The sequence below is a fragment of the Parasteatoda tepidariorum genome, chromosome 3 (assembly GCF_982258835.1).
Source record: "Parasteatoda tepidariorum strain Cologne lab strain chromosome 3, Ptep-v5.0, whole genome shotgun sequence".
Lineage (NCBI taxonomy): Eukaryota > Metazoa > Arthropoda > Arachnida > Araneae > Theridiidae > Parasteatoda > Parasteatoda tepidariorum.
This window is the reverse complement of record NC_141757.1, coordinates 3,046,440-3,074,428: the sequence shown is the minus strand read 5'-3', so window position 1 is coordinate 3,074,428 and position 27,989 is coordinate 3,046,440. Positions and strand designations below refer to the sequence as shown.

The 27,989-nt window shown below is 29.0% G+C and overlaps 1 protein-coding gene across 2 annotated transcripts in view; it reads left to right on the top strand.

Annotated features, from left to right (window-relative positions):
- Mtr4 (exosome RNA helicase Mtr4) overlaps positions 1-24,618 on the top strand; it is a 70,645-nt gene extending 46,027 nt beyond the window's left edge. For both annotated transcript variants that reach the window (XM_087158598.1, XM_087158599.1), the window contains exons 18-26: positions 1,039-1,167; positions 4,959-5,069; positions 5,431-5,523; positions 6,326-6,421; positions 11,575-11,738; positions 14,205-14,367; positions 18,603-18,765; positions 21,650-21,754; positions 23,385-24,618. In XM_087158598.1, the coding sequence (XP_087014724.1) occupies positions 1,039-1,167; positions 4,959-5,069; positions 5,431-5,523; positions 6,326-6,421; positions 11,575-11,738; positions 14,205-14,367; positions 18,603-18,765; positions 21,650-21,754; positions 23,385-23,437 (1,077 nt within the window). In that variant the 3' untranslated portion in view covers positions 23,438-24,618. The remainder of the gene's footprint in view (positions 1-1,038; positions 1,168-4,958; positions 5,070-5,430; positions 5,524-6,325; positions 6,422-11,574; positions 11,739-14,204; positions 14,368-18,602; positions 18,766-21,649; positions 21,755-23,384) is intronic.
- The last annotated feature ends 3,371 nt before the right edge of the window (positions 24,619-27,989 follow it).

Here is a 27,989-nt window from a genome sequence, read left to right as displayed (position 1 = left end):
GGTGGAAAAATGTCGCCATGTTAGCAATTTTTTAAAAAAGTTTAATAACTTTCAAAATATTTAAGTTATTTGTTTGTTCTAAAACCCAGATATTCTTTGCAGCAAAATTATACATATAGTTTAAAATCATCAAATTGCTTCAAGTGTAAGACACTTAAAGTATGGCTTTTTTATTTTCCTTAGTCACAGAACTTCAAAAAACAGTGATTTGTCAACTTGCACCTCTAATTCCAGATTTTGATTTTTCGAATTTTAGTACTTATTCTATTTGTCTGTATGATGTAAAAGAAGGTACTTAATGTACAATTTTAGAATTCTATATGAAATTCTTCTAAAAATATAAAACTACATAAAGTTTTTTGAACTTTTTTTTTTATTTGGAAGTATACAGAGATTGTGCTCCGAAAAAAGGCTGGATTTTTCGCCAACTGCGATCCAGAACTCCTAGGTCCAAAAGTTTCAGGAAATCATCGATCATATTTGTGTATAAAAATTCTTGTATATTTTATTTATAAATATTAGAACTAGAATTTATACTTGGTATCTCTTTCATTTGTAAATATTTTTTCTTTTAGATTAAATATGAATAGAGATAAAAGTATAATTTATTTAGAATTTCATGTTGTGAAAATATCAATGTTTTAAATTTATAAAGACATTAATTTTTTTTAATGCGTCATTAATGATTTAACTCCAGAAATTTTCAGGATTTTTTAGTTGGTCACAATCACTTCTGAGTATGTGAGTAGATAAAACTTCTGGGAAGAAAAAATATTTATTTTTTAAAATTTTTTTGTAATAGCTCTCCTACAATAATAACTGTTAGTTTCAGCTCTTTTTAAGTAAGTAAATAATAAAATTGAAATATGTCTTGAAATTGTTTATGAACTATAAACAAGTTATAGCTAAATTTTGGTAATTAGATTGTTAAATAATTAAATATTGGTTTAACATGTCTTAACCATGGTATTTATCAGCAAATTTATTTGTATTTTTAACATTCTTTGAAATACTAAACCAGTAAATAACTCTTTTCAGGAAAACAAACAAGATTCTCTGGTTATTTATGTTGTTGATGTGTTGCTTCAAGTTTCTAAAGACAGTGTGGATTCTAAAGTTACATCCTCCATTAAACCTGTGGAGAAAGGAGAAAAAGGAGTAATGCAGGTGATTATTTCCTTACAGTATCTAATATGGAAAATATAATAGCTCTTCCGTATTTTGTAGTAGCTTTCCGCATGCTTTTTGTATTCTTAAATTAAAATTTTACAAGAGTTGAAAGTATTCCATACATTTACGCATCTTCTTATGAAAACCTTCTTCCGAATACGAGTTGAAAAGGGATACTTTTAATACTGATAAATTATGTTTTTGCATAACAATAAGTTGTTATATCCAGGGTGCGTAGTTGAATGTAACTTTGTATAAAAAAAAAATGACATAGTTAAAAAGTTTCTTTTAGATTAGGGATGCGCAACCTGCAGACTGTCGATGTGTGGCCCACGGGAGCTTCTGAACACAAAAATAAATATTTTAATGTGATTTTTGTTTAAATATAATAAATTTTCTAAAATATTTAATTCAAATTTATATTGCTCTATTAAATGCATATATTTTTTGCACTTTCATTCTGTTGTTTCTTTTTGCTTAAGCTTCTTTTTGGTGTGTATACATATATATAAGGGCTCGAAAAACCACCCATCCGCCCGTCCTCGGCGGTCAAAAATTCCCTGCGGACAACAAATATCTCGAATCCGACGTCCGCGCGGTCGGCCATTTTCCCATTAATATTCGTGATACATTTTCAACTTTTGTTATCTTACAAGAGTCTAGCGCCTCACTTCTAAAATGACCCTCTAATCTAGAAATACAGCAACATACTGCGCTTGGTGGAATTGATGTTTTCTCTGTCTGGGAGTACTGCAGTGGTTGAAAGAGGCTTTTCAGCAATGAGCTTACAAAAATACACATTATGTACTGGTCTTAAACAAGAAGCGTTAAACGCAATTATGAACATCCACCTAAATGGAAAACCCCTTTCAGATTTCTGTGCAGAAACCTCTGTAAATCATTGGCTTGATTGTGGAACTGGCAAACGTCATATTTGTTTAATTTAAGAAACGAAGTACCCTCGGATAAATTGACATTCCAGATAACTTGACCTTTGTCATTTAAATTATTTCATAAAAGAAATAAATTATTTCATAAAGGAAATACTAGGTTTTATTATTAGCAACCTAGTATTTGTAATCCTAGTAACTACTAATTCATTGTGCAATTTATATAAATGTTTGTAATAAATAAGAGAAAATTATATTTTTATTTATTTAGAAGCTACGGGTTAGTTTCAAAGGAGGACGGGCACATTGTTGGACAAGCCGTCCTCAGGGACGGGTAAAATTTCTGACTTTCTTCGAGCTCTGATATATATATATATATATATATATATTTGATAAATTAATTATAGTGAAAAATAAAAACAGTTTAAAAAAAAAAGTATCAGTTTTTTTTAGCTTTGAATAAATTCAAATGATTATAAGTATTTAATTTTCTGCAAACATGTTATTAAGTTTACCGATGAAAATATTTAGTGCTTAGAACATTAATGTTTATACAAAAATTATCATATTTGCCGCTAACATGACTAAATATGCGTGTAATCTCCCTGCTGTGAGAGTAGTCCTTCAGTTAAAAAGGTTGTACATCCCTACTTTAGATAATGAGTTTTTAAAACAAGTTACTGTCGCAAGCATTTTAAAGCGGTAAATGGCTGATTTTACAATCTGTGAAATATTTCTCATCTCTATTTAAATACTCAACATATAGTGATCAGCTTTTGAAGTTTTAGAATCTTATAGGGTTAATGACAGTTTTTGCCAAAATGGATCCAGCATAAATAAAACCAGCTGGTTTTTGTGTGTGTGTGTGTGTGGGCCCACTTAAAAAGTCCCAGGTTTTTTTGAAAATTTACTGTACTTAATCAATAAATTTTACACCAAAAGTTAAATAATTGTAAATTATTGTCATTTAAATGAAAACTTTTAAATAATTCAAGATAAATTCATTTGATAATTTAGCTTTATAATTATATGTAATTAAAATATATGCTGATATATATTTAATGATTATATAATTGATATCTTAATCAAAGCATATTTAATTTGCCTTAGGCAACAAAAACACATGATATTTTTAGCTCAGAAAATGCTGTATCATGCTTAGCTATGGTCAAAGGTTGCCAACTGGGCACTTCTAACCATTGCACCATTACCATTTGATTCATATCCATTTAACTACTACCATTTGATTCACATTATTAATCATTTCAGAACCCCTGCAATATCATCAATGCTATTACATGACATTTCAATTACTTATCTATGCTAAATATGTCAATTTAATTTGATGTTTGAGAAAATATACTTCATGTATCAATTTTTGTTTCAATATCAAACTTCGTGTATCAATATTCTGGAGCTGAAGCAAGGCACACATATAAACTCTTTCTTTTATTATCGATTATTTAAGCCTGGGCAAAGGATTTATACACCCCAAGACCAATTGGTGACTGGCCCCATCTTCAAAATATAAAAAGTTTAATTTTTACATTCATAAGCTTTATCAAACAGTCTTTCCAAAACAATGATTTATCTTATTAATTTACTATTTTTTTTGGAGTTTATTATACCTAAACTAAGTATGAAATTCTGAGAGTAAAAAAGCAATTTAAAATCTGAGTGTTATCCAGTTTATATTTTTATTAATATGAAAAATGCTTTCAGTATAATTGTAGAATATTTTTAGCACACACTTACATATATTCCATCTGTAATTAAAAAGCATATTCTCCTGGTTTTACATAGATAACTGATGTAGTAATTGAATCACAGCTGCTTACTCTTTCCAAGGATAAATTTTTCAAATGGTAGTGAAATGGTATTTGATTTGTAATTGTAGGCAGTTTCTTATTTATTACACCTAAAACATAATATTGCGTGACTAATTAGTATTTCTATGTATTCTTAAATCAATTATAAGTTGTTAAATGCGTGAGGAGAAATAAATGTCTGTCATAGACTATTACTATCTATTACTGTCCTAAACTGTGTTAGTGTCCAAAATCTTGGAAAATCAGTAAAAGGTAAAAATTCTATATATCTATTATTGATATTATAAATATTTGACACTTTTTATAAAATTTAATTTAACTTATTAAAGGAAAATAATATAATATGATAATAAAAGATTAATAACTTTTGAAGCTGCACAATTCATTGAATAACAAAAGTGAATACCTTTAAATATGTATAAATATGCTTTTAATACTGATAAATAATGTCTTTACTTAAGAATAAATAATGCAACATTTAAAATAAAAATTTACTTTTTTAATGAAACAAAAATTTTGTTTCTTGTCCAAAAATTAACTTTTTAATTTTCACCCTATTTTTTTAAAAAATTATGTCAAAATATGAATAAAAGAGTTTCAGACAGGACAGTTTAGACTCTGGTTTAATCCAGTCTGTCCTAAACCTTGTTAACTCTGGTCTGTCAGCATTATGTGAAGTCGAATTGAAAGCAATTGACCACAACATACATATTTATTTGTTTGCCGTTATGAGAGCAGACATATAAAAATTAAAAGTAAGGGAAAGTACTTCCTCTATGATTATTCCACATTGGACAGAACATTTTCTGATAAGAGAAAAAATTTTGAAAGAAAGAGCACCCACATAAGGAGTTTACTATAGTCTCTCCTATGATAACGAAAGAATGTTGGATGAAAATATAAACAGAGATCTGAACATTTGTGATAGTCAAAATCATATTAAACTAAATTTATAAATCGAAGAATTAAAAAATAAAATCTTACAAAAGAAATAGTTGGTAACTATATTGTATTAAATATTATTGCACCAATTTTATTTTCCTAATTTTTAACTGGTTATCTTTATTAGGTTGTTCCTGTAAAATTAGATCTAATACAACAGTTCAGCTCTGTGCGTGCCTACACCCCTCAAGATCTTAGACCCCTTGATAATCGGATGCAAGTTTTAAAAACAATTCAAGTAAGTTAACACCATTTGAAATTTTCTTTATATTAAGGATTTAAGATAAAGAAATCTTTTTTTCTTTTCCTACTATTAGTTCACAATCTCCCTATATCTTATTCAAATTCTTAATCATTAATAAAATACTTTTTATTCATCCACTTAAGTTCAAATACATTTTTTTAAAACTTGTAGCGGATGACACTTGATATTAATACAGATTTTTCAAATATTAATTCATTCATTAAATTTAATTAATTATAGTTTTTTATAGGAGAAAAAATTGTAATTGTTTAATAAAAAGTAACTAAAATAACCTTTTTTTTCTTTGTTGACCTAAGTAGGAATTGACTTTTTAAATATTACTTTTATTTGTTAGACAATTCAAGAAAGATTTCCTGATGGTTTGCCACTTCTTGATCCCGTGAAGGACATGAAAATAAAAGACCAAGGCTTTAAAGATGTGTTGAAAGTAAATATCTCTACTATTTTCTTTCAGAAATCTTTTTGTTTTCTCTCTTCAATTTCTTATACAGGGTGCTTAATAAAAAGTGCTTAAAGGTGCTTATTTTTGATTTTCGTTTTTTAAAGAGCCTGTAAAGGTGCTTTTTTCCGTAGATGTTTTTAAAAGTGCTTAATTTTCCCTTTTCCGAAATGCAATATTTTTCTTTACCATGTTGATTTTAGCCACAAATTATTCAAAAAGACACTGTCCTATTCAACGTTTTCACAATCGATTCAACCCCAATCTATTTTGGTGAACCGCCGGTCTGTAGTGTATGAAAGCACCATCTGTTTTACAAGTATGATGAAATACTTGCAGGTCCACACTTGCGTATACTGAGCTGGATTCAGTGGTAAGGATTTTTGATTCTCATGTGCAACCATGCTGCATTTTGCAAGAGATTCTCAATTTCAGACTTCATTTTCTGCCCTCTGTAATAAAATTGAAAAATCTCTTGAGTTTTTGCTGATTACGGGGACCAACTAAAAATTGTCAATTTTTTTTTTCTTTATTAGTGATAGCATATTTCATTTCTCTTGTTAATTTCAACGTTTGTGCCTCGCCATTGTCTTCGTCACTGTCAATAAAACTGGATAAAACCATCAATTGTCAAAAACTTGCCAACCCTGTCAAATTATGATATTTTTCAAAGTGTTTAAAAATATTTTTTGAGTGCTTGAAAAATGCTTAAAAGGTGCTTATTATTTGTTGAAAAATTTGACTATGCTTCCTGTTATATCCTAAATTCATCTTTATTCCTCAATTTCAGAAAATTGAAGCCTTCAATTTACGACTGAATCAGCATTCGCTCCATAATAACCCAGATGTTCATGACTACATTAGCCAGTACAAGAGAAAGGCAGAAGTAAGTGCAGTTTTGATTCCTAATTGTTACTTAAAACTATAATGGTTACTCACGGCACTCACAAAACAGAGATAAGTCTGTGAATTTCATCGCTGGAAAAAATCTGAAAAATGCCTGGAATTTAATTAAAATATCCGAATTTGAGTTTGAAATATAGTTCGTTCACCAGGAATTGGCACTTAACTCCACGTCCTCGGACGCGGAGTTCGTTTCACCGCTGGAGTAAGAAGAGAAACATCTCTGCGCTTGAAATTAAGACAACCCTTAATGCGTGCCGATCACAAACAGTAAATTCTTTTTCAGTCACTTACTTTGCTTTATCATCTGCTATTATACCTTTCGTTTCTCTAGCTAATTAAGTATATTTTAAATTTAGAAACTGCTGTTTTCTCAGCAAAACGTCTCGTAAAGGACAAACTACTCACTCAAAAGAGAAGTATCATCAAATTTATGAAATATTTAGTGTTAAAATAATGCAGATAAACATTGCAAAATAAGTATTTTTGGCATACGATCGCCAAATAGCAACCTTGTTCAGGATTGCTCACAGCCTTCTCCAAAAATAGCGAAATAGTGTCGTCACATACCACTTGATGAAGGCGGAGCTAAGTGCCAACTCCTGGGGAACGAGCTATACCCAAAAGTCCGATATTAAGGATGGACAATCGGTGGTGTAATATTTGTTAAAAAAAATATTATTTTTGACTCTAATGGTATAAATTAGTATTTTGTAACACTTCGTATTGGAATAAGGTATAACTGATAAATTAACAAGAAATTTGTGCTATTGGTTACAAAAATTCAGCGCAATCTTTTTCTGAATATTTATCACCGTCCTGTCATTTTAAAATTCAATGTACCGTATATTCCGGCGCATAACGCGCCCCGACGTATAATGCGCACCCGTAATTTCTAATAACTTTTTTTAAATTTTAAGATATACTCTTCGTGTAATGCGAACGAAAATTTGGATTGTACATGTGCAATATCTCGTCTAGTATCAATAGAAAACCAGAAAGCCTTTTAGTGTGGGATATGTTTAGGTCCCACCTTACAGATAATACAAAAAAATTGTTGAAAGACTGTAACACCGACATGGCAGTTATTCCGGGCGGATTGACACCATTAGTTCAGCCATTGGACGTCTGCTTAAACAAACTATTTAAAGCCAATTTAAAAAAACAATGGAACACTTGGATGTTGGAGGGCGAGAAAACCTTTACGAAAGGAGGACATATTATGCGTCATGCAAGTTTGGAAACAGTGTGCGAATGGATATTAAAAGTAAGGGATGAAATTAAACCTGAGATGATTAGAAAATCATTCAAAAAATGCAGCATTTCAAATAATATGGATGGATCAGAAGAAGACTGTTTATTTATGGGTGAGGGTAACACAGATGATGAAGACGAAACAGATTGTGATGACGCGCCTGAAGAAATAATGGAAGACGAATATAATGAACTATTTATGTAATAACGAAAATCAATAAAGTATATAGGTAAAGGTTTGTTATTTCTTTAAAATAAAAGTATTTTTCAATATTTAAATTTTTTTAATCTACTATAATTTTTTATATTCGGCGTATACCGCGCACCCGTAAATTCCAATGTTATTTTTTGTATTAAAAGTGCGCGTTATACGCCGGAATATACGGTATATTTGATATGTGATAAGAAAAAAAATTACTTTTGAGTTTAATTTGTAATTTTTCCGGATTATTTATATTGCATATTTTCATGTCTGGTAACAATTTGATTTTAATTCCTGAATTTTGACACATTCTTCAAATTTTCCTATCTGAAATATAAAAAATTACAATGTATATTTGATATGTGATAAAAAAATATCGCTTTTGAGTTTAAATTGTAATTTTTCCAGATTATTTACTTATTTTGGGGGAAGATTCCTGTATTTTGACACATTCGTCAAATTTATCTATCTGAAATAAAAAAAAATGTCTGCAGTTTTTTTTACATATTTATAACATTATGATCTATGTTTGAAATTTTTAAAGCAAAATAAAGGTATTTGAAGGTACAATGATAACTTAATAAATTGCATCATAATTTAATATATATCTTTTTTACAAAAATGAAAAGAAATAAGGAAAAAAGCGCATTAATGAATCCTATTTTCAATTGCAAAAACTGAATAAAAGCAAAATGTTTTTTTTTTCAATCCTCATTTCTCCTTCTGCTATCAATGCCTTAATCCACTTTTGTTACTGTAGCAACAGAGATAGGCTCCTTTTAAAATAAATATGTGGTTAAAAGACTTCTTGTAAAAGAATTTTGATACAGATTAAAAGTGAATTAGTTAAAAAAATTTCTTTAAGAAAAATTGGAGTGTATCAAATAGTTATTATAGAGAGTAATAATTATAATTATTAGAAACTAATTCTTCTTTAAATTACGATTCTCTAATAATAATTTCGTTTTTGCTGAAATCGTAAATATAACTTCAGAAAAGAAAAGGCTAAATTTTTTGTTACTTATTTATTTTAATTTGAATTCTGTATTGCTAATTTTCTAAGCAACTATGCTACTTTATCAAGAAACATCTTTTATTTATTATATTTATTGAATGTTTTTTACTTGATATTCTAAGTCTCTTAGAAATCTAAGCCAATAGGTAGATAACACACTTTCTTGACTAATATTCGGTAAGATCTTTATTTTAAAAGTTTTGTATATTGGAGAGTGCTTTTAAGTTATTAACATTCTGTTCTTTCAAGCATTTTTCAAACTCATTTTCGGACCTGTATTGGTAATTATTAGTAACAAATCAATTATCTTGCTAAAATTTATGCAGGGGAAAAAAATTTGCATTACTAGACTATCCGCAAGCCCAGTGACAGAATTGCAGCGAAATTGTCGCAGAACGCTAGAGTTTTTGCTGAAAAGAAAGATTTTTCATTTGGGATGGGGAAAATTTTGATTTTCCTTCCTGCATAATTTTTTGAAAACTTTTTTTTCCCTGCAGAATTAAGACTTGCGCTTCATTGAGGAAAGAAATAATCATGCTATTCTCATTTGAGATTTTAAAAAAATTGGTAATGACTGGCTTCAACTAGAATTTTAAATTTGTAATATAAAATTTAAAAAAATCAGAAATTCTGAACGTTTAAAAGAGGATTTTCTTTCTTTAATTTCTTTTTCCTTTAAAGAACACCATATTTCACATTAGCTTTTTTGAGTAGCTCTTTTTTAGAGTCCTATTTGCGTGATTCAGGATCTTTATTTTGGGAGCTACTACACGGATTTTATGATTTTTAATTTATGTACGAATTTTAATTTATTATCCTTTAATTTATTTATGAATTTTGATTTGCACAATGATTTACAAAATGCGAGAATATCGCCTAGAATAATTTGAATTAAAAAATATTACTTTTACAATTAAGAATTTTTATTCTATACTTTCTTCTGTAAACACGATGTTTCTGTTACATTAAATTAGTAATTGTTATAATTAAAAATGCGTTAAAGCGAAATATTAGTTCTAGGGAAGTTTGTCACAGAAAGCTCAAGAAAATTCTGCTATTGGGTGGGCAAGATAATTTGACTCATTCAATGAAGCTTAACCCACCACAAAATTTGTAAACTACAAATCCTTTATTGTCTCCTCCCTTTAACATGGTGGAGGCTAGGGATCAGGCGATGTGAAGACAAACCTTAGGGAGAGATAAGGATTGATAGATTTATGAAGAATTAGAGTCTTTCAATTTGTTCTTGTTGGGTATTCATTAAGGAGGGAAACAGTTTTCACTGTCGCTGCAGTATTCTATGATCAGATCATTGTTATGCATACTTGAATTTGTTGAATTCCGCACCTGGCTCACGCCTTCCACAGTGCTGATGTAAAATATTCTCAGTGGTAGGAGAATCATGGGTTAGAGTCCCCTTGCCGTGAGGCTGACCCTGGAAAGTTTTCGGGGTTTTCCTCTCCATGTAATGTAAATGCAGTTTAGTTCCAGCAAAATGTCCTCCACAAAGGCAATTTTCTCCCAATATTTGATCCAGGAGTTCCTTTGTTTTCTGAATCTGGTATAAAATTACAAGGTTACAGAGTTGAACATTAGTAGCAGGGTTGGCAAGTTTTTGACACATGATGGTTTTTACCGGTTTATACCATGGTTTTTACCGTCATGTCGAAAACTCACAAACCCATAGTTCTGAGAAAACTGTATTTTAATTTGAGTTTAACTGCTTATGATTTAAAATTAATTCATTTTTGGGCAATAAAATTAGAAAAAAAGTTGCTAAAAGATATTTAAGAACAGATTTTTGCATTTTCCCAACATGATTATATCAAATCATACTATTTGAAGTAAAATATTAGGACACTAAACAAAATTTTCAACATTTCCAAGCATCATTTTGTTTTGCATATTACATTACTGAAGAATGTCAAGTCATTCCTGACTTTCTAATATTTAAGAAATGCCAAATTTTAAATTCTTCTTTTTAGTTCTTGAATTTATTAATAGTTCCAAGTGTTTTTGTTTGTTTGCTTATTTCTAACAATTAAGAAGTGCAAAATTTTTAATCCTTTGCAAATCAAGCTATAATGATAAAAGTTAAGTATCACTATTTTCAATAAGTATATTACAATATTTCTGTATGAATGTATATCCTTCTATAAGAATACATGTATATAGTTGCAAAATCAATAGCAATTGTTTACAACATTCATTTATAAAGGCAATTAAGTGAAAATAATATATTGTCCGCTATATGCCACAAATTATAGAAAACAGTAGGTTTTTGACAGTTTTTACCGGTAAAAACACGGTTTTTACCACTGTCAAGTCAAAAACCAGTTTTTGACGGCAAAATCCCAACCCTGATTAGTAGTCATAAACACTAAATTGGGTCAGCTGTTCAACTACAGTTAGCAATTAAATGGTTTAAGTAATTATAAATGATGGTTTAAAGAAATTTTCTTTAGATTTTGATATATATACATGTTTTTTACTTTGCTAAAATTAAGTGCTTACTTTATTTCCGATTTTGAATTTCTCTTGTTGACTTGCAGAATTATGTATCAAAACTTTACGCGTAGCTTAAAAAATGTCTGTAGTAAATTCTCTGTTATTTTATTTCTCCAATGTTATCAGATGTATAAAGGTTTTTCTAATATTTGTTTAGATTCATAGTGAATTAAAAGAAGCAAAAGCAGAGCTGAAGAAAGCTCAATCACTCTTGCAAATGGATGAACTAAAATGTCGAAAGAGAGTATTAAGGAGGATGGGTTATTGTACAGCATCTGATGTCATTGAACTTAAAGGACGTGTTGCATGTGAAATTAGCAGGTATCAAATTCATTTTTAATTCAATTAGTTTTTTAAATTCCTACTATTAGTTCACATATCTTGCTCAAATTATCAATCCTTAATAAAATACTTTTTAATTCAAGTTCAAATACATTTTTTTTAAACATGACACTCGATGTTAATACTGTTTTTTTTTTTTTAAAAATATTAATTCATTAAATTTAATTAATTAATTTTAATTTTATATGGGTGAAATTTTTTTATTATTTAATAAAAAGTAACTAAAATTAAAATGTTTTTTGTTGACCTAAGTAGGAATTAACTTTAAATTTTTCTTTTATATTGCTTGTTTTTATACACTTTATACCAGGGTTTGGCATCAACTACAGTAATTGATTAGAGAGAATTACTGCTATATAATCTCTTACTTGTAGTAACTATTACAGGCAATTGTGATTACAAGTAATAATTATTTTAGATTGCATCAGAGTAGGGTGAAAATGTAATCGATTACATTTTTCAATTACAGTTATCAGTTACTTGTAATTTTCGTTGCAACTGTAATCATGATTAAAATACTCAATTACAGTAATAAATTGTAATCGAGATTACTGACGTTGATAATTTTTATTACATAACCAGTTGCTGTAATCAATTACTTGTAATCGTGATTAGAAGTGATCAAAATATACGATTGAATGCAATCTTGATTATATGCAATTATTACAATTAATCTAAATATACGATTACAAGACTATTGCATAACAATATTTCATGGTATTTCTTATTTCTTAATTGTATTGCTTTGCTTTGAAAATACATTTTAAAGTCAAAATATTCTGATTTTTCAGTGTTCTAGTGCCTTTTCACTCTTTATACTGATTTTCTTTCAACACAAAGCCGGTCTAAGAATTAGAAGCAGGTGCAAATATCGCATAATTCCTTGTATCTCAAGACCATTGGTTCACTTATTTCCGTGAATGAAAACCTTATATCCGACAAAATTTTTTAACTTTTGCTGAATTTCGTTAACGAGATGCTTACCTAGATTTTTCGTCCGTTTGATTTGGAGGATTTTTATCATTTTAAATATTTTGATCTGTTTTGGAATCTGCTAATATCTTATTTGTATTCGCACAATTTTAATACCAATCATCGAGTTTCATATTAGCTAGATTTAAAAGTTACATTGTGTGATGCATATTAATGCAATTTAAAAGTCTCACATATTGTTTCCTGTCCCCGCAATTTAGAATTTTACGCATACTTAAAAACCTATATTTCAGTCCGTTTTCACGCAGTTGTAATATCAAACGTTGATTTTCGTATTTATACGTGATTTAAAAACTACCCATTATGATTTGTATTCATGCGATTTAAAAATTAAATTTCGCAATTTATATTTTCACTTATTTTAAAACTCTGTATCGCAATTCATATTCACGTGATTTTAGAATCCAATATCATAATTCCTGGTAAGAAGTAAGTTTTTTCATGAAATGGTTGCTATAAAGGTATGATATTTTTTTATTAGTAAGTAATTTAATTAAAAATGTTAGTTCAAAAAACTATGTTAAATATGAAATGGTTTATAAATTTTTTATGCATAAAACTTTCAGGAGTTTTCACTCTGTGTTGGCTAATCATGCTTTGTGTTCCTATTTTTGTTTTTAACAAGTTGACGGCTTTGAGTACGTGTTCCGTCGAATCTGGTAAATTAAAATATCATCTGCACAAATTAATTAGCATATTTGAAATCTCCCCCTCAAACCATTAAGATTGAATCTTAGAATGCGAAGATCCAATCATTCGATTAAAGGGTGGTTCCTTTTTTTATCGTCCTGCAATGGACTGATCGTTAAGTGATTTGATCCCAGTAGAACACCGAAGTCAGTAAGCGGATGGGTGACGTGACCACTTCAATCAGTCTGTGTAGGGACAGAGGGTGCACGGTATCGGTCCTCGTTAAACTGTTCTACTGAAAATGCTCGACTTCACTCGCAGGTCGTCGGGCTACCAAAGCAGGGGAGCCCTCCCCTCTGCAGAAGATCAAACAGGGTGCGTAGCATTTTTAAAAAGTGCTTAAAGGTGCTCTTTTCATTGGGTGTTTTTAAAAAGTGCTTAATTTTTTCTTTTTCAAAATGAGATTCTTCCTTTACCATGTTGATTTTTGTTACGAATTGTGCAAAAGGGCACTGTTCACACGGTTCTATTCAACGTTTTCTCAGTTAATTCAACCCCAATCTGTTTAGTCGTATTGTCAGTCGCGTATGAAAACGCCACTCGTTTTACATGATTCAAAATTTCATTATTTTTGACAATTGTTAAAAACAATGCCGAAAGTTTTTATCTGACGTGACTATTAAAACAATATAAAACCTGAATTGTCAAACACTTTCCAACCCTGCCTAATTATGATATTTTTTTAAAGTGCTTAAAAATATTTTTTGAGTGCATTGAAAAGTGCTTAAAGGGTGCTTATTTTTGTTAAATTTTGTTTTTCAGTGCTGATGAGCTGATATTGACTGAAATGATTTTCAATGGTGTGTTTAATAACCTGGACGTCCATCAGACCACTTCCTTACTCAGTTGTTTTGTCTTTCAAGAAAAATCAAATGAAATGCCAAAACTCACAGAAGAATTGTCTGGACCTCTACGACTCATGCAGGTCGGTCAACTCTCTCAAACCTATAATTGCACTTGAGATTTCTCCGGCTTTCTTCCAGGCTACTTGAAGAACCTGGTGGAATTGGAAGATACTAAATTTTTCTTTTGGAATTTTTTTTTTCATCCTTAATCATTGGACAGGGTGCTTAACATCTTTAAAAAGTGCTTAAAGGTTCTTATGTTTGATTTACATTTTTAAAACCCTTAAAGGTGCTTTTTGTTTAAATTTGAGGATTGTAAAAAGTGCTTATTTTTCTATCTTTTATAAAAGAGACTTTTACTTTGCTGTGTCGATTGTCGTTTTAAATTGCAAAAAATTCATGATTTTCACAATTTTCTCTGCAATACATATCAGAAACTAGTTATTTTATCATGATTATGTAAAATTTCTGAAAATGTTTCGAATTTTTATTGATTTTAAATTTATAAATCACGAACTTTAATAGATAGAAAAATATAATTTTTATTACTGCACAGGTCCTAATTATGATTTTTTTAGGGGGGGGGGAGTGATTGAAAATATTTTTTGATTGCTTTGAAAGTAATTAAAAGGTGCTTATTTTTTGTTGAAAAATCTGGTTGCTCACCCTGCAGAAAGAAACTGGTTTTAAAAAAAACCAAAATAGGAGAAACTTGATGGAATGGATAAAGTTAAAATTAACCAATAGTATTAGATAATTACATTTAAATAAATGGAATTAATTTGAAAAGTACATCAAAACTGAAATTAAAGTTTTTCACATTTATTTATTTTAAAAATCACATTATTTTCACATTATATATTACTATGGTTATTTCTTTTTTGTACAGAATTTTAAAACCTCTATTTTGATAATTTATTTTTTATTGAGATTTATTGTTATTCTTATTTTTCTAAATAAATAAATAAGCTTATGTTTCTGGATAAATTTTGTGTAAATTATCATTTTTGTTTTGCCGCACGTTCATAACAGTACAATTATTAAGTATTGAAAAATTTAATACTTAATTGTGCACATATTATTTGTGTTTATAGCAGGACTGTGGAGTCAGTAGAGAAAATGAGTGACTCTGAATTTTAAACTTAAAGACTGACTCCAATTACTCCCTCATATACATTCAAATCTTGTTAACGTTAACTCAAAACGGTTGTCGGTTCAGATATTTTTTTGATGAAAGTTGTACAATACATAAAAACACTTTTTATTATCTTTTAGTGCTTTCTAATCTTAGCATTTTTATTATGAATATGTAAATTGATCTATATTTCATCTCAATAAATATTTTTATTTTGCATTTTATGCTAATAACTCCTATGCATCTCACAATAAATGCAACTAATTGCTTTAAAAAATGAAATAAAGTTGCAAAGTTAAAAATAATCTGTAATGGTTTCTTACAATCTGTAATGTCTCTCTGTTTTGGTTTCTTTTTCACACATGCATTCCAAAAGTTTTCTAACTTATTTACTGTATCCAAAAAAAATTATTCGATTTTTCATCTTGCATTACAAAAGAAAGAAAGTTTTTATTTGCTTCCTAAGCATCCATCAAAGGAAAGTAAACCAAAGTATTCTCTAGTGAAATTTAAGAAAAATTTGAAAATTGAGTCCTAGAGCGCGACAATCCGATCATTAAATCAAAAGTTATTCAATGTGGTCCTTTTTTTCTTTTGTGTACTGTACATTTAATTACCCCTTTTTGACTTGTCCAATTCTTCTGTTTTTATCACAAGTGGTATTTTCATAAATTTTTTTATTGCTGCACATTTCTCATTTTTTAAAATTTTTTTCTTGTTATGAAAGATATGTGTAGTGCGAAAAAGGATGAATATGTCATTTTTATCAATATTTATATTCTTTTTTGTGTCGATGAAAAAAGAAAGAACAAAGAATTTTTCTTTCTCTCAAAAACAATTGTCTTTTATTTATTTTCTATGCACAAAAAAATAAACACCAAAGTTTTTTTTACATATTTTTAATTTCAAATTATGATTAGTTACTTAGTGATTAGTTACTTTAATTATGATTATTTCCTAAAATATTTAAATGAATGAATTCAAAATAGCTATCCATTAATAAGTGGAGGCATAACTGAGCTCTGTATTGTATATATACATTGTTGTTTGCTTAATCATTTAATGCTTATACCTTTTTTAAATGTATTATTATTTTAGTTTATGTATAGATTTTTTTTTTGTGTATATTTGTTTCACAATGATTTTTCTTCTTTTCTGCAGTTAGGTTACAGACCTGGGATCAATGCTTAATTAGCTAAAATAATAAATTAGTGTAGGCTTTTACTTTATGGCTATGACTTATACACAACAATTTTTGATCACTCTTGTTACAAAAGAAAAACCCTTTTTATTTAAATATAACATTGTTTCAGGAAAAAAATGAAAACTATAAACCGAAACTGACGTTGCCAGGGGGTACCTGCTCTCATTAAAACCTTTTCTATCTAGACAGCAAGACAAATGTCTATAAATTAGTTTAGTAGAAAAGCTCAACTGGGGCAACTCAACATAAATGAGTTGCTCCAGTTGAGCTTTTCTACTAACAGATGGCTTTCTTTCTTTCCTAATTTTCTTTTTTTTCTTCTTTCTCCGCATTAAATGTGGTTTGTTTTCGAATTTTAGATTTGGTTCAAGATTTTCAGAAAGTTGTGTATTTCGATTTGAAATTCTCAAATTGAAAATATTTTTAAGTAGGTTTTTCTACAATGTTCTCCTTTTGTAATTAGTTTGTGTAATTTGCTTTTGTATTTCTTTTCTCTTTTTCTGAACTTTTTACATAACCTTTGGGGTGCCAGATTAAGCGTGCGCTAGGCCAATCAAATTTTTGGGGCTCTTAGATTTTTTTTTTTCCTCATATATTTTTTATTTATTCCAATATAAAAGTACTTATATATCTTTTCATTTACGAAAGCATTTTTAAAATAATAATTAATTAAACTTTTCTTTATTTTGATAAATTAGAACTAAAAAATAATCATAGAATTTTGAAGAAATTTAAAATTAATTAACATTTTACAAAATCAACACTGCTGTAAAATCCATCAAATCCATAGAAAACTAATGGGTGCCGACGCCCGGTGGCTGAGCGGTAGTGCTTCGCGCTGTCGTGCCACAGGTCCTTGGTTCGATCCTTGGGCCGGGCAAGGCCGACTCAGCCTTTCATCCCTTCAGTGGGTCGTTAAAATGAGTACCAAGCATGCTTGGGAACTAACACTGGGGGTTCCGCGTTCGGCTGACCACCTGACCGGAACATATGCTCCTGCACCCCAGAGCCCAAGGTCAAGAAAACTGAGATGGGCACAGTCGGCCTTGGCCCTCTTAATGGGCTGTCGCGCCACTAAGTTAGTTAATGGGTAATCCAGCACGGGGGGTACAGAAAGAACAATTTTTAGACATTTTTCGTGCTCTCTCACATAGTAATATAAAAACATCTGCTTACACAATCCAAAAGTGTCTGCAAGTTTATAATATTTTTGATAATAAAATAATTTTATTAAATGTTCGAAAAGAGTTAACTTTTTAATATTTTTATTTATTCTTGACAAAAAAAATATATACATGCACATTAACTTAAAGAACATTAGAGAAATATTAATAGTTTTACATAGAACTGCATTCATATATCATAGTAAGTAATGTTAATTTTGCTCGAAATTTCCTACTGTCACCGCAATAGTCTATTCTCGATGTAAAGCGATAGTCGCGTCGAGCTAAGTTGTAAAAAATGAACTGATTGTAGGCCCGACCGCTGACGATGGGATCGTTAATCTTAAGGCTAAAGTGGCAGTTATATCTTTGGGTGAAGTGGGCATACAACTAAACACTGACTTTCTTCTACCTTGTATAAATCATGATTATGCTGTCTGCTTCGTATTTTCTTTCCCCCACTGCAAATTTTTTTCGTCCGTACAGATACTTTTTTAATATTACAATAAATATTGAAAAAGTTTTCGCGAAATCAGAGAATCACCACCAATGTATCCGCGCACATTGTCCGTGCATCTATATTATCTAAGTATGCTGTCTCGATAGAAAAGGTTATGTATTTTTATGAATTCCGAAGCTGGTACCCCCTGACGGCGCCAGCTTTGGTTATTTTTTATATTTTTAATTATTTTCTTCTATTAGTTTCAATTTTCTTATGAAATTTCTGTTACACTGCACAACTTTCCTTTGGAATTGTAGTATTCAACTGCTTTATATCTGATTTTTTGATTTCTCTTTTTATTATTGTTTCAGGAAACTGCCCGAAGGATAGCTAAAATAAGCAAAGAATGCAAGTTGGAATTGGATTCTGAAAATTATGTTGAATCTTTCAGACCTCATTTGATGGATGTAGTCAGTTCATGGAGCAAAGGAGCTAGCTTCTTGCAGATATCAAAAATGACAGATGTGTTTGAAGGTCTTATTTTATTCTCAATTTTAATCACACTGGTGAAAACAATTGAAGGGGGGGGGGATTTTGCTTTTAAAAAAAAACATATAAAACCAAACCTGGCTGAAATACAGAGATGATTGTGTTCCACATTTTTCGGTAAACGCGATCTGGAAGTTTCCGGAAATCTAAGGTCCAAAAGTGTCAAGAAATTATTGATTACATTTATGTATAAAACATTTTTTTGTGTTTTATTTAGAAATATTAGAACTGTAATTTATACTTGTCATCTCTTTCATTTTTTAATATTTTTTCTAGTGGAATAATAAATGTGATTAGGTATAAAAGTAAACTTATAAATGATTATTCATTTAAATTATACTGCATATAATTTATTTAGAATTTCATGTTTTGAAAATATCAATGATATAAATTTATTAAGACATTACAACTACAATTGCCAAGGTGTCAAATAGATTTTTAACTTGCAAATTTTTCCAAAACAAATATGTAAATGTTTGCTCAGGGGTGGCTACGAGTTTTACCTTTCGAGTTAGTCCCTTTCTGTGATGTTTTTTTAGTTTCTCACGGGCCACTGCCCCGGAAGTTTCCAAGACTTGGCGATTATTCTAACGTCGAACACAATACAGAAATCTCTCCGATTTTACTCAAGAAATTTTTAGGATTTTTCAGTTGGGCTCACAATCACCCCTAAAAATATTATCCTATATAAGACAAAAATGGACACAATGATTGTTTTTAAAGGATGCTTAATTTTCCTTTTTCCAAGATGAGATTTTTTCTTTACCATGTCGTTTTTCACCAAGCCGTGTGGATTTCACATTTCATTGGTCACAATCCATTTCGGCGTACCGTCAGTCTGTAGCATATAAAAGCGTTAGTCATCTACTCTAAATTTCCATCTCCTATTTATTCACTTAATTTAATAATGATAAAAATTAATGAGGTTTTTAATCTTAAGATTTTTACGTGGGGGACCATCCACTTATTGCATAAAATGTTTGTAAACTTTTACTGTACTTTATTAAGTTTTTTTCACTTATTACTTTTCATTATTGTATTACTTTTAAAATTTTCTGTGCACTTAAATTTTTTTATGAAAAACTCAATAATATTTAGAGGCAAGTATTTTAAGAAAAGCATGAAATGAAAAGATTTCACTATTTTGAATGCAGCAAAAAACTTATGTTACTCAGGTTTGTCATTCCAAAGAAACTTTAATTTATCTCTTAATGGTTTGATTTAAAAACAATTGAATTAAAAAATTTTATTATCCCAGATTTGTTAGATATGAGTGTAGGGTCCATATAATAATTTTCTTCTGACAAAAAAGGTTAGCTTCAACAATCAATCTATTTATATTTCAAAAAAATGTAATTTTTTAAAAATTATTTCATTAAAGAAATAGTGAATCAAATAAGTAACACATTTTATTAAGAATTTACTTTCATTCACTAATTAACATTTGTTATATGAATTTATTCAAGTTTTTTTAATTCTTTACATATCTTTAATATTTCGGTATGTTTTGTTGATTATGCTTTTATAAATAACTCCTTTTTAAATAATAGTCAAATTAATTCTAGTTGTGAATTGAAAATATTTTACATAATTAAGTAAAATAATTATTAATTTAAGAAATAGAATAAGACACTCAATATTGAATATATTTGACAGATTGTATAAACTGTTTCTATGGTGGCTAATATAATCAAGAAAATAGTTCTTAATCAGAAACTAGTAATTTTATCAAGATCATGTAATGTTTTTGTGAACAAACCTTTAACAGTTAAGTAGTATTGCCAGGAAAAAGACATTTTGAAAATTATTCTCAAAAGCTAAGAATAATGGCATAATTAAATGTTAAAAATTTCATCATTTTATTGTATTATATTAGATTTCTTTCTTAGTTACAGTAAATTTCTGTTATGGATGGAAAATCACCGAAATATATTTTGTAATGGCACCCAGCAAAAACAAGTTTAGATAAACATTGATGTCATACGTTATTTTTTAACCACCTTATTAATTTCATTCAAACACAGTTCATGCTATTAAATCGCGCTTTTCTCAAGTGAACAATTAGTTTGTGTGTATCCACTGTCTAGCTAAAATGGTGTACATGCTTGAGTTTATCATCATGGGGTTGACAGTTCAGGTAGGGCCCTGGCCTTCTCGAGGATTCTCATCCATACTGACCTGTTCTTAGCAATGATTTTCCTGGTTTTTACAGCCAGGGTGCATAGCCAAATCTTTCTACAAAAAAAAAAAAAAACTTCTTTTAAGTACTTCTTCAGCTTTACATGCATTAGCAAAATGCAAAATAATTTTCAAAGACTATACATGATCATGATAAAATAACTACTTTCTGACAAAGAACTCTTTTCTTAATTATATTAACCGTTATAAAATGGTCAGAAGATTTTTCGGCTCGATATCAGCAAACAGAACATTTATAGCCTCAAATTAAGAATATCTTGCAAAATGCAGCAGAGTTGCGCATGAGAGTGCAATAATCTTACTGAATCCAGCTCAATAGTCACTGCTCAATATTTTACATGTAACATGATTGGCTCTGTCATACATTACGAACTGATGCTACATCAAAATGGATTGTGGTTGATTAAAATGTGAAATCAGCAGGGAAAATCGACATGGTGAACAAAAAAAAAGAAACTCTTTTTTTGAAAAGGGAAAATTTCATAATTTTTAAAAACCCTACCCACCATGTCAGCAACTGGTTTTTACTGTTCATTTCTAGGAAATTCTTATCAACAAAATCAGAGTTTAGTTGCAGATGGGTTATTTATAAAAATCCTTTTAGATTTATATTCAACCAGCCTCCTTTATATGAATTTTTACTCAATCTATCATGTATTTATTAAAACAGGAAGTGTCATCCGATGCATGAGGAGACTGGAAGAATTATTGAGACAGATGTGTCAAGCAGCTAAAGCAATTGGAAACACAGAATTGGAAAAAAAGTTTTCTGATGGTAAAGTATTATTCTGAACAGTTGTTATTCTTATTAAAGAATGTTATATAACTATGCCAAGAAGATGAAATTTATTCATATTAATTTGAAACATATTTCAAAAATCATTGGGGGAAAAAACAGCATTATGCAGAGATGATTGTGCTCCGTAAAAAAACCGGATTTCTGGATTTTTCACTAGCGGAGAAAAAGATTACCTTTCTTTAACAGATGAGAGCCAAAACCTGACCCCACACCCTTACTTGAAATAATTATACCTCGTTACTGTGACTGATCTAGACATAATTTCCAGCTTTTCAATTGGTAATTTTTATTTTCACTAAATGTTAAGTATCAATGTAATCATTTATGTAATAATAGATTAGTACACAATTGTATGTCAACACATTATTTATTACCTTAAACAGTCTGGAATTTATTATTAAAGGTTTGCACTTGCGTAAAATTTACTATCGTGGAAATTCAGCTTTTTTGTCTTTTGGCTAATCTCATCCCTGTAGAGAAAATATTACAAGCTGATTATTTTTGTAAAAATCAAAATTTCTACAATGTAACATTTGATGAAAATTTTTTAAAGAAAGCCAAATCTTTAAATTTAATTGTGTTCAGGAGGAAAAATACGTTGAAATTTTACAGCTTTTAATATCTTCCTTTTTTTGAAAACCCAATGTTGGCAGCTATGGTTATATATTTATTGATTGCTTACACTTTGTAAAACTTTTACTTTTAGTAAGAGGGGAAAATGAACATGTATAACTCATGAATAGCCCTGTATATTTATCTTAATTTATAGGGGTTACACAACTTCATGAGACTTTTTTCTCGTGTTATGTTTAATTTTCATACCTACCAAGTCTCCTGCTTTTTAACAAAGACTCTTGTATTTGCAAATATCTCCTGTATATTCTCAAATTTCTTTGTATTTGTTAAAGAGATTAAAAAAAAAAAATTGGTCATAAATTATCCACTGATGGTAAAAATACTTCTCTTATTCCTCAACAGATGGTGCTATTGTCAGCACTGCAGTATGTTGAGTGGTAATAGTTTAAGTACTTGTGGTAGCTCAGGGCATGAAGTGTTCGCCTCCTTATGAGGTAAACCAGGTTCGAATCTCAGCAATGACTGATCATTACGAATCCAGCTTGCACATTAAAATATCCTCGGTAATAGAAGTTTAACGGGTATGAGTCCAAGTGCCGTCAGGCTAACCATGGGAGGTTTTCCTCTTTTGACTCAAATGCGGTTTAGTATTGGGTTCAAAATTCGAAGGCTACGGAGTTGAACATTACTAGTCGTAAACCCGAAATTGGGTTGGCTGTTCAACAACGGTTATAAAATAAAATAGTTTAAGTAATTGCAAATAATGGTTAAAAAAAAAAAAAAAACTTCTTTAGATTAAGATTTATATACATATTTTTTACTTCGCTAATTGTAAGTGCTTATATTATATCCAATTTTGAAATTCTCTTTTTGATTTATGTGATTATGCATGATGTGTCAAAACTTTACGCGTAGCTTAAAATATGTCGCTTGTGAAATCTCCCTTCTTTTATTTCTCCAATGTTGGCAGGTATGAATTTTCAAAATGCCTCAAATAATGGTAATAATAAAATCTTTTTCTTTTTTTCAGGCATAAAACTCATAAAAAGAGACATTGTATTTGCGGCTAGCTTATACCTGTGAGTCACATTGCTGCACAAGGAATTTTATCAATGCATATTTTTGTTAAACAGATTTTTATGTACATTTATAAACATGACTGTTTTTTAAAATATGAATTCATTTTTTTTTTTTAAACTCTGGGAAACAGAGCAAAAGTAGTGGTCGCTTCCTGGTGATAAAAAATAATAAAAAGTAATTAAACAATTCGATTTGTTACAAAAAAAGAGAGAGAGAGATAGTCTTGGTAATTTTAATTTTCACATTTTCTTACATTCTCATAACATAATCTAGGACAAAATTATGAATATTCATAATCATTCTATATACTTTAACTAAAGTTCAGTTTGAATAATTTATTTATTTTTTTATTTATATTGAAGTGAATGTGCTCTCTTTTCTGCAGATAATCTTATTTCCTCTTTAATGTCTTCAGCCCTTTATTTCTGTAAATCTTTTTGTTATTTGTATCCAATTTTACTTTTTATATTACAGGAGTTTATTTATTAACTTCTGAGTTCAAAACTAGTTTTTTCAAATGGCATAATCCTAATATTCTAACTCAAAAGAAGAAAAGCTAATTACGAAAGAAAAAAAGGGTTTGCTTAAACGAACTTTACAATTAAAGGAAATGATTCAGGACAAATATATCTGCATTTATGCTATTTTTTGTTGGAAGCTTTTGGTTTTAATTTTACAAAACATGTTAAGGAAAAAAAAAAACAATTTATAAAAAACAGTAAGGAATAAAAATTTTGAAGAACTAGTAACAATAAAATTTAAAGATAAAAAAAACCACTGAATTGTCAACTAAAATATGTTTCTAAACCTTTTTCATTTTATTCCATATAAAAGTTACGTTTAAACTGTTATTTACAATAATGTTGTACTTATTTAAACTATCTAATTTAAATAAAGGTCAATATCACTAACTTTTACAAAAGAAAAAAAAATATGGTCTATAATTTTTTAAAACTCTAGTGACCAATGGCATTTTAAAAAAATTCGTCAAATTTTGCTTTTTTCTCTTCATGAAAATCCTACTAAAAATAATTAAATACCTTTTTTTTTAAAAAATTTCCTTTAGCTCAATAAAAAGATTACATTATTAAAATCACACATTTTCATTTTCCATGTGAAAATGTTTCAAGTGTATATACTTCATGATGTTACATTTTGTACAAATAAATTTTTTGTTCTTTTGGCATCTGTCTTTCTTTTTTTTTAGAACTACCCTCTCCAATACCTGCTATTCAGTACAGCCTCTTAACTGTTTTGTTTTTCAGTGTAAATATGTTGAGACAAAAATTTTAAAGCTTGCTTTAGCTTAGATTAAGGCAAATATTTAAGTTTTTGTTATCAGTTCAGTTAATAGCTTCTTGAGACAAACAATTATTAAATCAACAATCTCTTCATGGGACGACTTTATATCTTTAATGTACATATAAAAATAAATCAAAAGTAAAAAAAAATAAAAAAACTTAGCAAAAAAAAAAAAAAAAAAAAATCTTATTGACTACTTAAATTTAGATTTGCAACTTGCCGTAGCTTTTTTTCAAGAAAATAGGTTTAAAAATCAATAGCATTAATTATCCTTGTTTATTTCCCACAATTAAGTTCCGCAAAACACCGGTTAAATTTAGATTTGTAACTTGCAGTACTAGCTGTTATAATTCTGTTTTTATTAAAAGATTTTTTAATTATTTAAAGTAAGGTTATTTCAAATGATAAACATTTTATTATTACTAACAACCACGATGCTTTTAAATATTTGAATTACAATAATATTATTACTGATCTTGCATCTGATTTTGAAAATCTCTTTACGAGTATACCACACAATAATTTAAGGAATATTTGTTTAGAAATTTTTGATTATTATTAGAATAATGACATTAATAAGGAAGATTGAATAAATTTATGTATTGTAAACATTTTTGAAAATTATCTTTTTAATGCAGTGTTTTCACTACAGCGCGAGAACGCGAGATTCTCGCATATTTTTTTCTTTTCTCGCATTAAAAAATGATTACCGCGAGAAATTCGCGCATTCTATAAATCAATTTCAAAATTCGCGAATTTCTCGCATTTTGGGAAAAGCTTCGAATTACGTTATTTAGAATAAAATCCGTTTCACTTTTCTTCCTGGATCTTCATTATTTTCAACACTTGCCCCGTTATCCAGCTTCCCTATTTGCCAGTAGGCATTGTTCAGAACCTTTTCGAACAACAGAACATAACCCCTCCGAACCACGGAACCCCTTTCAGAACACATTTCTCTGCAACCACGTGTTTACTGTAGGTATGGTTTTTCATGTAAGGCGTTCAAATTTTTTTATGCACTAATGTAAGATGGACAAATACCTAGTAAAGGCAAAATCTTCTATGATGATGCAGCAAAAATATTCAATGCTTTAAAAAATAGAAGACGTTAAAAATGTATTATAACAAAAGAAATTTTTTTTCCAAGTCTATTTGTATTTTTTCAGTTTTTAGAAATCTCACTTAACTTTCTGAAATCTCACCCTGTTTTTGAGAAAGGGTGAGAAATTCTCACCCATTTTTTTTCTATGATGAAAACACTGAATGGTATTTGTTTTTACAGACCATCTCAAAGTATCTCATTGGGAATTGTTATGCAAGTGAATTTGCTAATATTTTCTGCCATTTTTTTGAACATACAACATAATTTATTAATTGGGAATTATTTATTTTTGATTTAATGAAAGATCCTAAAGAACTAAATTTAATAAAGACTAATTCAGAGAAAATAGCACTTATTATTTAAATCTTGATAACTTAATACAGTAGAGAACCGATTATCCGGAACGATCGGGACTATCGCTATTCCGGATAACTGATTTTTCCGGTTTTCTGAATCGCTACAAAAAGCCGTTTTTTTAGTGTTAAACCCAACTAAAAAAAAAAAAAAAATATTTGGAAATAATCTTAAAAATAAGAAAAAACGATGAGGTAATACACTAATGATTATTTCTGAAATGATGGTAAGGTAAACATCTTTCAAAAAAGAAAGAAAAATTCTAAAATCTTATGAGGAAAAAAAAAAATTTTTTTTTAAATTGCGGGAAAATGTATCGAATTTCGTTCCGGTTTTTTGGTTTTCCGGTTTTCTGATTTCCGGATAACGGGTTCTGTACTGTATTAAAAAAATTTTCATCGGATTATACGATAATAGAAGAGTTATTACTTTAACACAATTTAATTCTAACCTTTACTTTCAGAACATTTTGATTGGTCAAATTATTAGATTAAAATTTATTTGTAATAATAAAGCAGATTTTCTTTCAGCTATCGGGAATTTTAGGATTACATTAGATAATAATAATTTTCCTTTTAATTACTGTAATTATGATATTTTGATTCAAAATATTTTAAAGACTTTCAAATAATTTCGCCGATATTGAAGCTTGCATAAATAGGCCTATGCGGTGAAATTTAGGATTTTATGTTCCTGATGACAGCACTTTTTAAATTTTTACTCATTGAATGTTTTTCTGTTTTATATTTTTCAAAAAAGGGGTTAGCTTGATTTCTTCTAAAGTTTTTTTTTTAATGATTTGGCAATTTATATTTTATTTTAATGTGGCTGTTTAACTGTAACTTTATATTTCTTATTTGTGGGCGTCTCTTTATTAGGTCTTAGTTTGTGTACTTTTTAAGACTGTGATTGTCTTTAATTTTTCTTTGCATTAATATTTCAATTTTTCTAATTTGATTTTCCATTATGGGACCTTGGAGCACTGTCAATTTTTGGTTTCACCACTGACAATAGAGAAAGACTCCTCTGTGTCAGGCTAACACACATATCTTAAAATTTTTGTTGTTTTCTGCTAGAATTGTATTTCTGACTTCATAAATCAAAATCAAGACAAATTTGGATTTAGCTGCTTTAAGCACTTTTCTATTTTGATTTATCATTTTAAATGTTACTAACTTATTTTGTCTTTGTAAATTAGTTTCATTCTTCGATTAGATAATTCCAACATCTATTACAATTAATTGTTCTAAAATTTTCATACTTTAGTTAAAACTGACAAGTTTCCATTCGCATTCAACAATCATCACCAAATCTAATATTACAGACATTAAAAAATTTCTGATGAAAAATTGCATGGCTTAGATAAAATATGGTATGGATGTTCATTGAATTTGACCTGAAAAAGTCAGAGAATTTTTTTTCTAAAATTGAGTGGAAACCCTGAAAGAAAAAACAAGTGTAAAGTGATATGTAAATATTCACACAAATAGTCTGCTTGCTGAAATAGGTGCAGTGAAAATGTCATGAAATTTGCAATCTTTACTAATTAGCAATGGTTGGATTTTTAACTAGCATAGATTAATCATCTAATAGCAACAACCTATTTTAAACATATTTACTGGATTACATATTGTATTTTGAAAATAACTAAGATTTGCAGCAGGCTTTAAGTTTTACAAGAAAAATTACATTTGCAAGTGGTCTGAAAGGAACACTTTGTAGACAACATCAATGTGAATGTGGGGAGAAGACTTATCGACCATGTCAACCTTCATCTGTGTACCTCAACATGTCTCA